General features: G+C 38.6%; 1 protein-coding gene across 8 annotated transcripts in view; it reads right to left on the reverse strand.

Annotated features, from left to right (window-relative positions):
• CEP63 (centrosomal protein 63) overlaps positions 1-16766 on the reverse strand; it is a 79037-nt gene extending 62271 nt beyond the window's left edge. For 2 of the 8 annotated variants that reach the window (XR_010319493.1, XM_003419988.4), the window contains exons 1-3: positions 16373-16467; positions 6095-6163; positions 4175-4352 (exon numbers count right to left, since the gene is read on the reverse strand). Coding sequence is in view for 7 of the 8 variants with exons in the window: in XM_003419988.4 (XP_003420036.3) it covers positions 4175-4352; positions 6095-6163; positions 16373-16443 (318 nt within the window). In the remaining variant the exon portion in view is untranslated. Of the gene's footprint in view, positions 1-4174; positions 4353-6094; positions 6164-16004; positions 16284-16372; positions 16468-16652 lie in introns of those variants that run through there. The other 6 variants (XM_023538827.2, XM_023538825.2, XM_023538826.2 and 3 more) reach the window with 6 other exon arrangements.

Below are 16766 nucleotides of genomic sequence, written 5' to 3' on the forward strand. Positions count from 1 at the left end.
GTGGAAAAACCCCAAGTATCCATCAAAAAATGAACAGATGATCAAGATGCAGAATATGCATATGATAGAAAAGTACTCAATCATAAAGAGAAAGGAAGTTCTGATAAAACATGCAAAAAACAAATGGATAAGCCTTGAAAACACGCTAGGTAAAGTAAGTCTGATATCAATATAGCTACACAAACACACACACAAACCCAAACAAAACCACTGCTGTCAAGTTGATTCTGATTCATGGCAACTCCACGTATTACAGTGTAGAAGTGCTCCATGAGATTTTCTTGGCAATAAAGTCCGTCCCCAAAGAGTAAAAAATATTCTGGAAAAGCTATTCTGAAAAAACACTAAGAGCGATGATGTAGAAAATTCACCCTACCAGAAAATAAACCTCATTAACACTAAAGAGGAGAAATGAGAGCTTCAGGTTTCAATGAACTATATTACTTATTTCTATGCTACATTGATTAAGTCACTGATCAGTAAACAGAAGAGAGAATTTAACTATTAACGAAGACGACATCTAGTTCACGAACACCTAGTTTTTCCTACTACAGGAGTTGTAGAGTCAAAATAACAAGAAAGTGAAAACATTATGGATGTTAATAGATGTGTTTTGGGATTGTTCCTCAAAGGAATAGGAATTTGGGGAGTCCAGCCCCTTCGCTGCTTGAAGGCTGCCCTGGGAGAGTGTCAACTTCCCCAGACTTCCAGGTTTCACCTAAACCATTTTCCAAAACTCCAGAAAGAGAAGCCAAAGTACAGTGGGATGCTAGCAGTGTGCAGTGAGCTGTCAACAACGTAGTGAAACCTGTGAGAGCCGGGGCTAAACAGGACTGCCTTATTCTTCTGTGTCTGGCAAGTTTTCTGCCCTTGACAGGATGCAGTCTTATTGCTTTTCTATCACTCGTTTTAGTGGAAAATATTTGCGTTTTCCTTCTCTGACAGCTTTCCACCTTACATAGGTTTTGGCTTTCGCAGATTTTATTGTATCTAAAATGAAATTAGAGGGCCAAGGCAATGTGATACAGGACACAAAGAATGTCTGCTACAGTTACATATTCTGAAACTTTGTATTTCATCACTATGACACATAATGCTCTTTGCTTCAGGTATTTTTTTCTGCTATGAATAGAACGACAGTCTTTGTATTTAAAGTGTTTGCATGCTATATTCTTTTATTTTCAACCTTGCTGTATCTTTATAAACACCATATAAAAAAAATTCTAACCCACTGCCATCAAGTCAATTATGACTCACACTGACCTTTCCATTAGCAGCCCAGCGCTTTTAACCACTACATCACTAGGGCTCCTTCCTAAAGAGTAACCTACCCATATTTGCAAACGGCAAGCTACAGGAAAAGTGGCTTTATAGAAAAAAAAGAAAATGGATAGATGAGCTGGATATGTCTGAACATGAAGAAGACTTACACTTGCGTCAGAGAATTTAGGAAGAATCAACGCTAGGTACATAAAAAAGGCAAATAAAAATCAGATAGTAATTAATTTTGAGACAACAAAAAGTTGTACAAGAAATAAGTTTGATCATAGTTACATTATCTGACTCAACTGTGAGAAATATTTAACATCTTATGATATACAATCCTGGCAGAATGAGGGAATGAAAATTGTATGTAAGAGGGAAAAGCCCTCATGTTTCACAGTAGCAAGGCTTTGGGTAATACCTAAAATTAAAAATCAAGAAATACAACATGTTATTTAGAAATTTGGAGTGAATATCAAAACAATCAGTTAACAACTGAAATTATTGCTTCAGAGAAGCAAGAACCCTAGGTTCAGAGGGGTGGGGCAGATGACTACTGTTTTTCCTTATAAGCCTTGGAGAACTACTTTTCTTTACTCTATGTTGTAAGCATAAACACTGAACATGAAGAAAATGTTTAATTTCATTTATATACAGGGTCTGGCTCATAGTAGGCACTCAAATCTTTTTCAAAAAAGGAGGAGGAAAAAGAGGTTAAATGCTTAGAGTGAAGGAGTGGTATTAGGTAGAGAAATCAGAGTCAAGGTTTGAAACTGTCAGTATGGATAACAGAAGAAAGCTAAATAACTGGTACATTTACACACAATTTATAGTTTTCAAAGTTGCTTCTTGCACAACTTTTCCATGATAAGACACAGTGCTGATTTACATTCCAATGCAAGCTCTTTGTCTCATCGCAGATCAGTCATGTGAATAGCACTGTTTGGAGCCCTGGTGGCTAAGTGGTTAAAGTGCTCAGCTGCTAACCAAAAAAAAGGTCAGCGGTTAGAATCCACCAGCGGCTCCACAGGAGAAAGATGCAGCAGTCTGCTTCTGTAAAGATCACAGCCTTGGAAACGCTATAGGACAGTTCTACTCAGGGGGTTTGGTTTGACGTTTTTGGTTGGTTGTTTACACTAGAGGGCTGACTGCTTCTAGGCCTTCCCCCTTCAAATGACAAAAGCTTAAAACCTTATTTTCTAGTTCTTATATCACGTATTGCTCAAAGTAGATTATGAACATGTTATAAACCTCACTGGAATGAAATGTTTTAATGCAACACAATTTCACAAACACTGTGGAATAGGTTTCCATTACCAGCGTTTGGTAAAAGTACATTATTTCTAGAAACATAATCAACTTTTCAGCAGCCCAACCAATGAAGCAGCAAATTGATCAGACAGCTGCAATTCTAAATTTCTTATGTGTCCCCAGAGCAAACTTGTAATCTTCAAATCCTTACTGTGGAAACTATCCTTTGTATCCCTTAATTTCTCCTTAAGGTATAAAGTGATGGCAATAATGCCCCTGACACCAAAACTAAGCGACAGGAATTAGTTCAGACCTGGCCTTGGAGTGGTTAAATATTCTCATAATCACACACACAGGAATTTCTTTAGTGGGTTTCTAACAAAATGAACAACTTAGATACCTATATACATAGTGATTTTCTTAACTAAGAAACTACTCTCACTTTAACTTACAATCCAGAGCTACTTTTGTTCTGTCCTAGGAGAAATAAAGAAGTAGTAGCTAAAGTATTTTACCAGAAAAGGGGCACTCACCCTAGCTAAATCACAATTTAAAAAAAACAAACATGATTATCATTCCACGTACTTTTTCTACCACCTTCTATATCTTTGCATGAGGTGGAATTTTGTAATAGATTCTAAAAGCTTTAAACAAATTTTAAAATAAATTCCAGTTTGGCAAATGGCATTCCCAGAAAACTGAATTCGAACAACCAATATTACTATATACTGTTTGATCCAAAGTGCAAATGACCAGCTGTTGAGAGATTCTTTTGAAAAGCATAAAAACACTTTTATTGAGCCTACCCTATTCTTTGTTACCTGAAACATTTCTAAAATACTTCCGATAAGTGTTATTGACAAAACCATAATCTCAGCGTGTACCACTGACTGAAGTGCACATGAATAACCTGATAAGGGCATTAATGAGTAGTGATCCTGCTGGTAAGAACGCCCATCACAATGGCGCTTGGGACAGTGTTTCCCTACAACTTTTCCAATCCTTCTTAGACGGATATTCAGAGCAGAAATTTAAAGGCAACTCTAGTATTACAAGTGCTTTCTACTTCTCTTTCATTATTTGGTATACTCCTTCCTACTGTACCAGATAAATTATGAGAAATCAATCAGCAAGTATTATTAAACTCTTCTCCCAAATCACCAATATCTATGGGCGGTAGGATTGCAAGTGATTTTTATTTTTCTCTTTTCTTTCTTTCCCTCTCATTTTTAACAATGGTCAAATACAAATACTTTCAAAAGGGTTTTCTAAACAAAAGAGGCAAATTGTTGAACTTTGGGCTTATTTTTTTTTTTTACACTAACCAAAAACAACTTTCACTAAACTCAGCGAATAAACAGAGATGTGTAATAGGATGAAGTTACACAATGATCGGGGGACACCCTTTTCCATTTTCTTAAAGAAATCATCTATGTATTATATATAACCAAGGTAATACGATCCTTGAAATAAATATTAGCATTCTTATCTATTTCCACAATAAATTTTCCTTCTAAAAGAAACCATCAGAACTATAATAAAAGACAATACAGAAGCTAACTTGGTATACGAATGTTTTCTTGAACAAATTTTTAAGAAACATGCTTAATATAAAAGGAAGGTTGAAATATCAAAAAGATGAGTGAAGCGGCTGCTTTACCTCTTTGCGTTTCACCTCCAGCTGACTCCCAAGAGTCTTGAGTTCCTGCTCACGGACGTCCAGGCGAGTTTCCAGAGAGCGTGTCTGACCTTCCCATTCAGACTTTTTATGAGCCACCATTATGTCAATCTGTTTCATGAGCTCCTGTAGTTCTGCTTCGCAAGATGTCAAAAATCCCCTATAAATAACACAGACCAGTAAGAACACAGAACATACGTCCAAGTGGCTTTTCATCCTTCACTTGTAAAAACATACCAAGACGTAAACCTACCTAAAGAGGAACAATGCCGATAAGTAAATTACCAGAAGCAAACAACATGATTTCTGACTTTTGCTTTTTATACTCATATTACGATGATTGTTTATTCTAAAGAATATGTTATCTTCCCTAATGGTCAACCTAAAGTAGCCCTAGTGGCGCCGTGGTTAAAGCGCTCGGCTGCTAACCTAAAGGTCAGCAGTTCAAACCCACTAGCCACTCCACGGGAAAAAGATGTGGCAGTCTTCATTCACAAAGATTGGAAACCCCCTACAGGACAATTCTACCCTGTCCTACAGGGCCACTATAAGTTGGAATTAACTCGATGGCAGTGGGTTTTCTTTAAAGCTCAACCTAAAGACTAAGTCATTTGGTCAAACACAAGACTGATATTTTGGGTCTGGCTTGTGATGTGAAGCTTCCACAACCAACAACTAACTCTTTCGTAAGATGTTTGAGAAGCTTTCAGGAAGAGTTCAGACAAGCCTGTATGTCCTATTCTCATCTAGCCAAAATAAAAAGCCTTAGAAGCTTTCAGGCTACCTGCCAGAAAAGTGATAATATAATTTTAAGAGCTATTTCAAGAAACCCATTCTTGGGGCAGATTTATTTCAAGTATTCCTTCCCACCTTATTATTACAATTTTACTACAGTCTATCTTAATATTGGAAATTTACTGATGTCCTTCCAAGTTACAGGAGATAGCAGATAATGCAGCAAGTACATGGTATAGAGGGACCTGGAAACAGAGGTGTGCATCACAGATGTACTGGATTCAAAGAGGTTCCCTGCAATGGCCATAGAGAGCTGTAAACTTCTATGGTTTAAATGTTTTTTAAAATAAAAAGCATCCTGAGACCAGAAGAACTAGATGGTACCCGGCTACCACCAATGACCACCCTGACAGGGAACACAACAGAGAGTCCCTGATTGGAGAAAAAGGAGAAAAGTGGGGTCTAGAACTCAAATTCTAGCAAAAAGATCGGACTTAACAGTCTGACTAAGACTGGAGGAACCCCAGAAGACATGACCTCTGGACTCCCTGTTAACCCAGAACTAAAACCATTTCCGAAGCCAACTTTTCAAAGGTTAGACTGGACTATAATATATAAAATAATACTTGTGAAGAGTATGATTCTTATTTCAAGTAGATACACAAGACTAAATGGGCAGCTCCTGTCCAGAGGCAAGATGAGAAGGCAGAAAGGGATAGGAGCTGGTTGAATAAGGACAAGGAAATTTGGGGTGGAAAGGAGGAGTGTGCTGTCACGTTATAGTGATGGCAGCTAGGGTCACATAACAATGTGTGTATAAATTTTTGTATGAGAAAGTAACTTTAGCTGTAAACTTTCACTTAAAGCACAATAAAAAAAATAAAAGCCCTCAGCATTTGGACTTCATGCCAGGAAAACCTCTGTACTTTTCCCTTTTCAGACTAGAGAACTCAAGCTGGGCTGAAGGCAAGTGTGCATGTTCACATTGCTAAAATGAGGCAAACACCCCAAAGAGAGATGCTGTCTACGCATGGAACATGGATCAGCTTGGCATTTAACACTTGTACTAAAGACACTTCTGTACCCAAAGGACATTATAATCAGAAGCATAACTAGAATATATTTTTAAAACTGCAGTGAAAAGCTTAGGGTTAAAAGCAAACTTACCCGCCATGTCCCCGATTTTGCATTCCTTCCAACAAAGCCTCCATCACCAAATCCCCTTTGTTTTGGCAACTGGGAAAGCAAAAGAATCACAGTCAGGAAAAAATTCATTTTTAAATTCTAACATCCAACTGACAAGAATGTGAAAGTATACAAATAACAGTGAGGAAAAGCAGCACTTCTTAAAATGACTGTAGAAGCAGTCAAAGACTATCACTTCAAGAAATGTTAGAACAAAATATAATTTAGACTAAAAGTAGAACAAGTTAAATAAAGCCTCCCCCGTGTGAATGATAACCCTAGTTTCTAATGCAAGGGTGGGCCAGGGCGGAGGTAGGAGCTTTCTAGCTGAGGGACAGGGACGCTGACACAGACCCCTTTTACAATATGAAAGGAAGAAATTGGGAGTCCCACAAGTCAAAGGGGAAATGTGTTTTTTTTTTTAACCCAACTCAGTGCCCTCAAGTCGATTCCGACTCATAGCGACCCTACAGGACGGAGTAGAACTGCCCCATAGAGTTTCCAAGGAGCACCTGGTGGATTCGAACTGCCGACTCTTTGGTTAGCAGCCGTAGCACTTAACCACTACGCCACCAGGGTTTCCTACCTCATACCACCCACCCTCAATTCTAAGGAGGCACATTAAGAATGATGGGAGTTAAATAAATGGAAAAATATTCGGTGTTCATGGATTAGAACGCTTATTATCATTAAGATGTCAATACTACCCAAAGCAATCTATAGATTCAATACAATCCCTATCAAAATTCCAACAGCCTTCTTTGTAGAAATGGAAAAGCCAATCCTCAAATTTATATGGAATTGCAAGGGTGCCTGAATAGCCGAGGTCGTCTTGAAAAAGAACAACACCGTAGAACTCACACTTCCCAATCTCGAGACATACTATAAAGCTTCAGTAATCAAAACAGTCTACTACTAGTATAATAATACACAATAAACCAATGAAATAGAATTGAGAATCCAAAAATAAACCTGTATATCTATGTTCAACTGATTTTTAATAAGGGTGCTAGGTCCATTTAATGGGGAAAGAAGAGTCTCTTCAATAAATGGTGCTGGAAGAACTGGATTTCCACATGCAAATCCACACCATATATGAAAATTAACTCAAAATGGATCAAAGATCTAAGTGTAAGAATGAGAACCATATAATTCTTAGAACAAAACATGGGAGTAATGCTTCAAGTAACATCAAAAACACAAGTAACAAAAGATAAAACAGACAAATGGGATGTCATCAAAATTAAAAACTTTCGTGCATTAAAAGGCTTTACCAGTAAAGTGAAGAAACAACCTAATATTGCAGGAAAATATTTGGCAATCATATACCTAAAAGGGTTTAATATGCAACAACTAAAAAATATATGTGGTTATATGTGTATGTATATGTGCATACAAGCATATAGGTACGTGTATATATATATATATGTGGGCATATGAAGATATACCTATATGCAGGTATATATGTATATAACTATATGCATCCATATATATAAATATGTACAATAAAGCACAAAGTGGGCACAAATACGGCTACTTCACATCTTAACCAAATACCCCATGGGATTGGTTTACAGAATACGAAGGCTTACGTCACAGTCTCATGGGACAACTCACTCAATTGGCACAATATAGGACATAGAGTTTATGTTCTACATCCTAGTTTGGTGAGTAGCATCTGAGGTCTAAAAAGCTTGGAAGCAGCCATCTAAGACACAACTTTTGGTCCCTATGCATTCAGAGCAAAAGAGAAAGAAGGAAACCAAAGACTCAGAGAAGAAACTAGTCTACAGGACTAACAGTCTACACGCACCACGGCCTCATCTACCCTGAGACCAAAATAACTAGGTGGTGCCCAGCTACCACTACGGACTGTTCTGATCACAATAGATGGATCCTGATAGAATGGGAGCAAAATGTAGAACAGAACTCAAATTGTTAAAAAAGTCCAAAATTTCTGGACTGGTTGAGGCTGGAGGACTCCCTGAGATACTCCTTAGCCTTGAACTGAAAATATTCTATGAATTGGTATAACAGATTGGCTCGTAAAATAAACAATACCACCCAAGAGTATTCTACTCTTTCAAAACTTCATCTAAAAATTCATTTACGTGAGACCAAATGGTCAACACTTATTCTAAAACAAGGATGAGAAGGCAAAGGGGCAGGGAAACTAGATTACTTGAAGGGAAATAATTAGAAAGTTGACATGTTATGAAAAATGTAATCAATGACACTAAACAAACTGCAGAGAAATTATTAAATGGGAACCTAATCTGCCGCATAAAATTTTACCAAAAATAAAACATTATTTAAAAAAAAAAGAATATAATATACTTGACCCACTACCTAAGCTAAGAAATTAAACATTACAATGTAAATAAATATATAAATAACCCAGAATGAGACACCACTTCACCCTCACCAGGACGGTTATTATATGGGAAAAAAAGGAAAGTAGCAAGTGCTGACAAGGATGTGGAGAAATCGGAACCCTCATCCACGGCTGAATGAACTGTAGAATGGCACAGCTGCTATGTAAAACAGTTTGATGGTACCTTAAAATCTTAAAACACAGAAATACCTCTGACCCAGCAATTCCACTCCTAGGTATATACCCAAAAGAATTAAAAGCAAGGATGTAAATACGTAGCTGTACACCAATGTTCACGTACCACTATTCACAATAGCCAACGGGTAGAAACAACCCAAGTGTCCATCAACAGATGAATGGATAAGTAAAACATTTTATATCCATACAATGGAATATTACTCAGTCATAAAGAGAAACGAAGTCCTGATAAATACTACTATAGGATTAAACATAGAAAACATTATGCTGAGTGAGATAAATCAGATACAAAAGGACAAATATTATACCATTCACTTAGATGAAACAGAATAGGCCAACGCATAGAGATCAAGTTTCATTAGTGGTTACCTGGGACAGGCAGAAGTGGGGAAGGAAGACACTGCTGAAGAAGTGCAGAGTTAAGGTTCATGAAAAATTTGGAAACAGACAGTGGTAAATGTAGTTTATGTCACTTATTTGTACATATAAAAATGGTTGAAATGTTCTGTTACATATATTTCACCATGACAAAAATTAAAAAGAAAAGAATACAGGTAGCAAAGGAAAAAATGTTTTATAGACATGTAACAGTCCAGGACAACAGCTAGAGTTCATAAATACCATTTCCTTAAGTAGCCACCAAACCCCATCAGTGTTATTCCTTAGGATCAAGTAAACAGCAAGGAGTCAAAGGACTCAGGTTATTCTGCAGACCTCTGAGCGCCTCACGGCTGTACCACTGATTCCCGTCCTAACCAACCTGACCTTAACTCTATGCACTGTTACCTTGTTTTCTTCTTTGCCTGTGCCATGTGACAAATAATTATGTAAGGTTAGATTTCCTTGTCAATAATATTAAATACAAATTTAAGTAAATAAATATATTTTACAATCTGCTACTCACTGCCATGAACATAAAATGCTAACGTGGTTAAATGGCTACAACTGGTACAGGCGACCTTCATCATTTCTGCAGTTAGAACAAGTCACCAACCAGTATCCGTTAATTATAACTTTTCCTTGGAATGAAGGCTGCTTTAAGTCAGTGGACTCTGGAATAGCATGGTTGAAGGAAAAACAGACTTTCTCATGAAGTCTGGGGAACAGGAATAATACACTTTAAGTTTCAGGGAAAAAAATAATACAAATAGGATTCTGATAATAGGAGAAATTTTGAAGTGTATTAACATACTGTAATTTAAGAACTAGAAAAAGACTTCAGAGCTCTAATTCAACCTCTTCATGAAAAACAGCCAGAGAATATGCCCCAAACCAAATTATCCACAAAATGGAGCACGAAAATAAAATAAAAAACTCAGAACAGAATTATGAGAAAATGCATACTATAAGAAGGAAGATGGCTAACTACTTAGTCTAGTTTACAGGAGGACAACAGTGCTTCGTCCCTTTACTTGCCTTGGCGCCACAGTAATTGCAAAGATGTATATACTATGTCGCTATGTGTCAGAGGCAACTCGACAGCAGTGGGTTTTTCTTATGTGTCAGATATATTTCAGCTGATAAACTATGGCTGTTCCAATGAACAATAAATATTATTTACCATTTCCCAGAAAGGCTCCTATTTAAACTTAAGAGGGAAAAAAACAGTAGAAAAGTTATCAGAGATTTTTTCACAATAAAACTAAAATTTTTTTTTAATTTTCAAAATCCAGAAAGAATAAGGGAAAAGACTGATACATCTAAGTACATAAAAATTAACTTTTGCAAGGAAAAAATGCCATAAACAAAGGTAAAAGACAAATAAAAAACAGTATTTGAAATCTTTAACACACATAACGGGTTAATTACCCAAATATATAAAGAGCTTATAAAAAATTGAGGGAAAAAAATGGTCAAGAAATATGAACAAGCAGATCACAAAAAAAGAAACAACCTTAAACACATGAAAAGATGCTCAATGTTGTTCACGGTAAGAGAGAGATAAATTGGAGCTACATTGAGATACTCTTTCTTCTGTATCAGATTAAGAAAAATTAAAAGTATAGTAATATACTCTGATGACCAGGTTATGGGAAAACAGGCTCTGATGTAACTTGTGGGTAGGAATGTAAAATGGTACAAGTACTATAGAGGAGGTTTTGGGAATGCCTAAAAACACGTTGCTGTAGATTCCAACTCATAGTGACCCTGTAGGACGGAGTAGAGCTGCCCCACAGGGTTTCCAAGGCTGTGATCTTTACGGAAGCAGGCTGCTACATCTTCTTCCCCTGGAGCAGCTGGTGGGTTCGAATTGCTGACCTTTAGGTTAGCAGCAGAGCACTTCACCACTGCACCACCAGGGCTCTTTTGGCAATGCCTAGCAACTAATATACACATTTACCCTTTGATCCAACAATGCTGCTTCTGGGAATCTATCCCAAAAGTACCGTGACAAAAATACAAAATGACATATGCACAAGGATATTCACGGCAGCACTATTTGTAGCAGCAGGAGACAACACAAGTGTCTATTAACAGAGGACTGGTTGAATATTTCGCTACCAATGGAGTACTATGAAGCTGTAAAGAGGGATAACGACCTCTACACGTAACGAAAGCCTGATGGATCACAACCAACCGTGCAGACTCCATAAAGACAGCTGTGCTGCTGCTGGAGTGCCTATTGGTGTCACCTCCTAATAAACTTTCTCTCTCTTTCTGACTTGGAGTACATTTCATTGGCTCAACTGCTCCAGGGCACGGGCCCTAACTGGGTAACACTATGTGCTGTAAATCCTACCTCTATGATGTTAATGAGGCAGGACACAATCTACAGGATTAGGCTGTATCTTGAGTCAACCTCTTTTGAGATATAAAAGAGAGAAGTGAGCAGAGAAGAGGGGGACCCCATTACCACTAAGCAAGAAGAGCCAGGAGCGGAGCACGTCCTTTGGACGCAGGGTCCCTGCACTGAGATGCTCCTAGACCAGGAGAAGACTGATGACAAGGACCTTCCCCCAGAGCCAACAGAGAAGAAAGCCTTCCCCTGGAGGCGAAACCGTATTTTGGACTTTTAGCCTCCTAAACTGTGAGAGAATAAAGGTATGTTTGTTAAAGCCATCCACCTGTGGTATTTCTGTTACAGCAGCACTAGATAACTAAGACAGGATGGCACAGGACCCAGAAGCGTTTCGTTCTGTTGTACATGGGGTGGACATGAGTCAGGTACTGACTCGGTGGCAGTTAAAAAACATAATGGCAAGACATACAGGTGAAAAAAGCAAGATGCAAGAGTACATGTAAGTACTATCTTTTATATATATTTGCTTCTAAGTATATTTGTTTTTTATGGAAAGATAAGCCTAAAACTGCTAAAAATGATTACTCACAGGAGGGAAAACAAGTGGGGTGGAGGCAACAAGGATGAAAGCTATACTTCTCTGGATGTACCTTATTTTACAGGGACTTGTTTTATAGGAAGGTCCCCAAATGGCACAAACAGTATGTACTCGACTGCTAGCCTAAAGGTTGGTGGTCCAACCCACCTAACAGCACCACAGAAGAAAAGCCCTGCAATCTGCTTTCGTGCAGATTACAGGCAACAAAAACCCTATGGAACAGTTCTATTCTGTAACACAGGGGGCTGCCATTAGCTGGAACCCACGAGGTGGCAAGAGTTTTTTTTTTTTTTTTTGGTTTGTTTTATAGGAGCTACATTAATGCTTTACATATAACAAAACCAATCAAAATTTTTAAAAAGCAATACTGAAAGGCTGGAAACAAAATGAAATAAGTGAATCAACTAAATATCAAGTTGGCAGCCTGCCATTTAAATTATTTCATATGCCTTTAATAAAATAATTTTATTGCACATATCAAACTAAGGATAAAAAAGAACTGCAAAGAAATCCTAAACACCACTTGCGAATTATATGAATAATAATATAATTATATGAATTATATGAATATGAATAATAACAATAATTGGTATTGTTAATTTGAAACCATTACATAATTATAGGATAAGGCAAAAAAGAAATATTTAATGACATTAGGTACCAAGATTTTCAGCAAGAGAAAAAGATACAAATATAAAATCAAACACATGATTTAAAAAAAAAATCTATCATATTAAACTGGAAATGTCATTGTGAACTCTGTACACTTCTCTTTTAGCTCTGGCTACTGTAAATTGTAGAACCAATGACCACCTAAAAGGAACCAGGGCTCCTTGGAGGCCAGAAATGTATAGATGACCAGGAATATGTTTTACTAGGAAGCAAGAAAATTATCAGAGACTACTGGAGTCATGTCAAAAAGAACAAGAGCCAACTTAAAAGGACTTCAGCTAGTTAAAGATAGTACAATTTGACTATCAAAGAAAAGAACAATGATTCCAATAGGTCAAAACAGTTAAAATATATTCAAATCTATGAGTATATGATGATAAAAAATTAAAAAAAGCAAAAACCTGCATGGTTACCTTTGGAAGTTGCTAGGGCACCGACTCATTACTGTAGTCTGAAAAGAGGGAAAGAGGTAAGCATTTTTCTCACCTTTCCTATACAAACTGTATGTCAGGATAATCAAATAGCTGATGAGGGAAAGTCATCCTTCATAAAAGATTTCCACCTAATAAATACAGAAATAATGAAAAAATTGCAAAATCACCATTTTGCAAACCCTAATGCAATAATTTGGTGGCGTAGCGGTTAAGTGCTATGGCTGCTAACCAAAAGGTCGGCAGTTTGAATCCGCCAGGCATTCCCTGGAAACTCTGATGGGGCAGTTGTACCCTGTCCTATAGGGTCACCATCAGTCGAAATCGACTCGATGGCAACAGGTTTGGTTTTTTTTTTAATGCAATAATAATAGGATCAGACAGTGTTTTGTTCTGTTGTACATAGGGTCGCTATGAGTTAGAAGGACTGGATGGCACCTAACAACAACAATGCAATGATTAGGAGCCCTAGCGGTGCGTTGGTTAAATGCTCGGCTACTTACTGAAAGGCCTGCAGTTTGAACCCACCAACTACTCCATGGAAGAAAGATGTGGCAGTCTGCTTCTGTAAAGATTACAGCCTTGGAAGCCCTATGGGGCAGTTCTACTCTGTCCTATAGGATTACTATGAGTCAGAATCAACTTGACAGAAAATACCGCAATAATGGATACAGTAAATCTAACCCACAAAAGTATTTTACCAACAGGTGAACCGCTCATAGGAGCTTTTATGATGAATGGATTGGGCTAACAACACCTGAACCCACTGTTCACAAAAAGAGACCACTCAGACACTACCTGCCCCCCTGACAAAGATACAATAGCAAGTACACTGCAGCACCTATAAAATATTCTTGCCCCCACTCATCAAAAAAAGAAAAAAATCAAGGGTGAATATGATCAAGCTTATAGGTAAGTGCTCTTCAACAGAGCTTTATGCAATTACGGAAATTATGGGTGACTGGGCTTAAAATGTGGCTAATGCAGCTAATGAAATAAATTTTTAATTTTAATTAATCTAAATAGCCACAGTTGGCTGGTGGTTACCATATTGGACAGTGCAGTTCTATATCTAATGGTTTAGCAGAAATAACAGAGGTACAAGTTAAAGGATACCACGTAGCTACAACCAGCTAAATCTAGATGGCAATGAAAAAAGGGGAAAGAGAAAAGCGAATTACTAAGATTGTAACAGACTTAAAAAGTATATCAACCAAATGTAACATGTGGGTAGATCTTTACAAGACTTTCATCCAAACAAGCGAACTGTAAAGACATTTATGGGATGGTTGGTGAAATCTGAACCCTGCCTGGATATTGACATTATAGAATTATTAATTTTGTAGGTGTGATGACAGTATCATGGTTTTGTAAAACTGAAAAAAGAAACCTCTGTTCTTGGAGGGAAAAACCCGTAAGTAACATAAAAATCAGAAATTCAATTCCTGAAACCTTATGTCATAATTGGCTTTGGCAGAACAAGTCAACATTGGAAAAAAAAGGAATGATCTAATGAGAGAGTGGACTACTGATGGTCATCATATCCACCACTACACCATAAGTGAGCACCATAAGGCTAAGGGCTTCTACCTCTTAAGTGGAGGAAAATGGCATCAGTACAATTAATATATATACTTATCACAAATTTTTTACATCTGAATTTACATCATTTTAAATGGCAGTGTCAATCCAAATGTTTATAAATCTCTAATCCATTTTAGTTTAAAGCCTTTTCTAAAATTATACCTATCTCTGATAATGACATAGTCAAAAGGCAAGCAGCAAGCAAGTTTGAGAAACAAATGGAAATTTATAAGAATGAATAATTTTTTCAAACCTTCTGAATTCAGGATAAAAATTAAAGACAGTATTGTATTCCAAATAAGAAAAGATATACTTTTTATTGTATCATTAAGCTCTAGCTATTAAGTGTATGGAATCTCTGGGTGGTGCAAAGGTTAATGTGCTGGGTTGCTAACCAAAAGTTTGGAGGCTCAAGTCCATCCAGATGCACCTCAGAAAAAAGGCCTGGCAACCTGCTTCTGAAAAATAAACCATTGAAAATCCTGCAGAGAACAGTTCTACTCTGACACACATGAGGTCGCCATGGGTCGGGATGAACTGGATCATTTTTTTGTTTTGTTTTGGTTTAAGTATAAACGTAAATATTTGAAGGTAAAGTGTAGTTGATGATCATTATTATGATTTCCTCTTCATCTACAGCCTTGGTGGCACAGTGGTTAAGAGCTCAGCTGCTAACCAAAAGGTTTTAAGTTTGAAGCTCCTTGGAAACTGTGAGGCAGTTCTACTATCCTATATGGTCGCTGAGTTGGGATTGACTCCACCAAAATGGATTGTTTTTTTCTTCATCTCTATGAAATAAAAACTAAATGCTAACATGAGCATTTATAAGGACCTGTACAAATATGGGAATCTACAATATCGCTTTATTAAAGAAATAAAGTAGCTTTCTTTAAAAATCGGTTTAGGGAATCAGACGCAAAAACTAAGTGCTCAGGGGAAACTACTTTATGGAAGTGTACTGCACTGTTAATTACAAAAAAAGACTAGTCTCTGATAGCCTTATATTTCTCTCCTGATGTTACAGGGACACAAGAAAAACCCCATCACGAGCTAGATTTACTGTCTCTATTTTCAGGATTAAAGTGTTTCTAAGGAATCGCCGTTTTTAACCCACTCTTACGTGGTTCCCAGTCCTGACTTGCACGCATGGAGCAATCAGTTCAGGGTTCCCCAACTTCAGTCCTTCCCGCATTTTGCCACATCCTCGTACTTCCTGTACTAAATATTAGCATTTTTAAAACGAATTCGCTTTTTTAAAATTGTTAACCACCCAACCATTCATGAGCCGGTACTACCTGCAATAAATCAGCAACAATCCTAGAAAATTCTAATCAGATCCAGCAGCAGGGACAGATTGTCCAATAAACAAGGCACGCACGGGCTTACTTGTGCTTATTATTAATTTGTGCTTATTCACCTACGGGCCAGGTGAAATTGTGCACTCCAGAGAAGTAAACACAAGTGAACCCGTGTGCACCTTGCTTACCGGTCAATGCGCCCCTATCCAGCAGCCTAGATAAGGGGTTGTGCTGAGGGACCAGCACCGTAAGGAGGAGAGCGCGCGGGAGCCTTTGCCACGAACAGCGGACTGCCAGCGGCCCGCCCACCCGACTGCTCTCCGAAGCACCCCTCCCCGCCGCCGGGCTCCAGCAAGGCTGACCACCTGGCAGGCCCGGAACGCGCGCCAGGCGCCGCTACGTCCGCCTTCACAGGTCGGCAGGAAGCGCGCAGCATAGCCGAGGGGCGGGGCGCGGAGGGGCGCCGAGACGGGCTTGGCGGCTTGCGGGCGGCGGCGGCGGGGACCAGGCCATGCGGCCCCGCGGCCGGCGGCACCACTGCAGCCAGGTCGCCCTCCGAACGAGCCCGCCCCTCACCCGCTGCGCCAAGCGCACAGGCGGTTACCGGGGTACCGCGAGCGCGCCCCCGACCCTTCCCGCCGTTACCTCGGGCCGGGGACGCGCACGCGCGTCCCCACCAGCCCTACGTCCCGGCTCTGTCGTTAGCACGTTCGTTCCGCCCACTCCCCCCTCACTCTTCCTTGAAAGTGTCCTTTCAGG

Source organism: Loxodonta africana, chromosome 26 (genome assembly GCF_030014295.1).
Source record: "Loxodonta africana isolate mLoxAfr1 chromosome 26, mLoxAfr1.hap2, whole genome shotgun sequence".
Classification (NCBI taxonomy): Eukaryota; Metazoa; Chordata; class Mammalia; order Proboscidea; family Elephantidae; genus Loxodonta; species Loxodonta africana.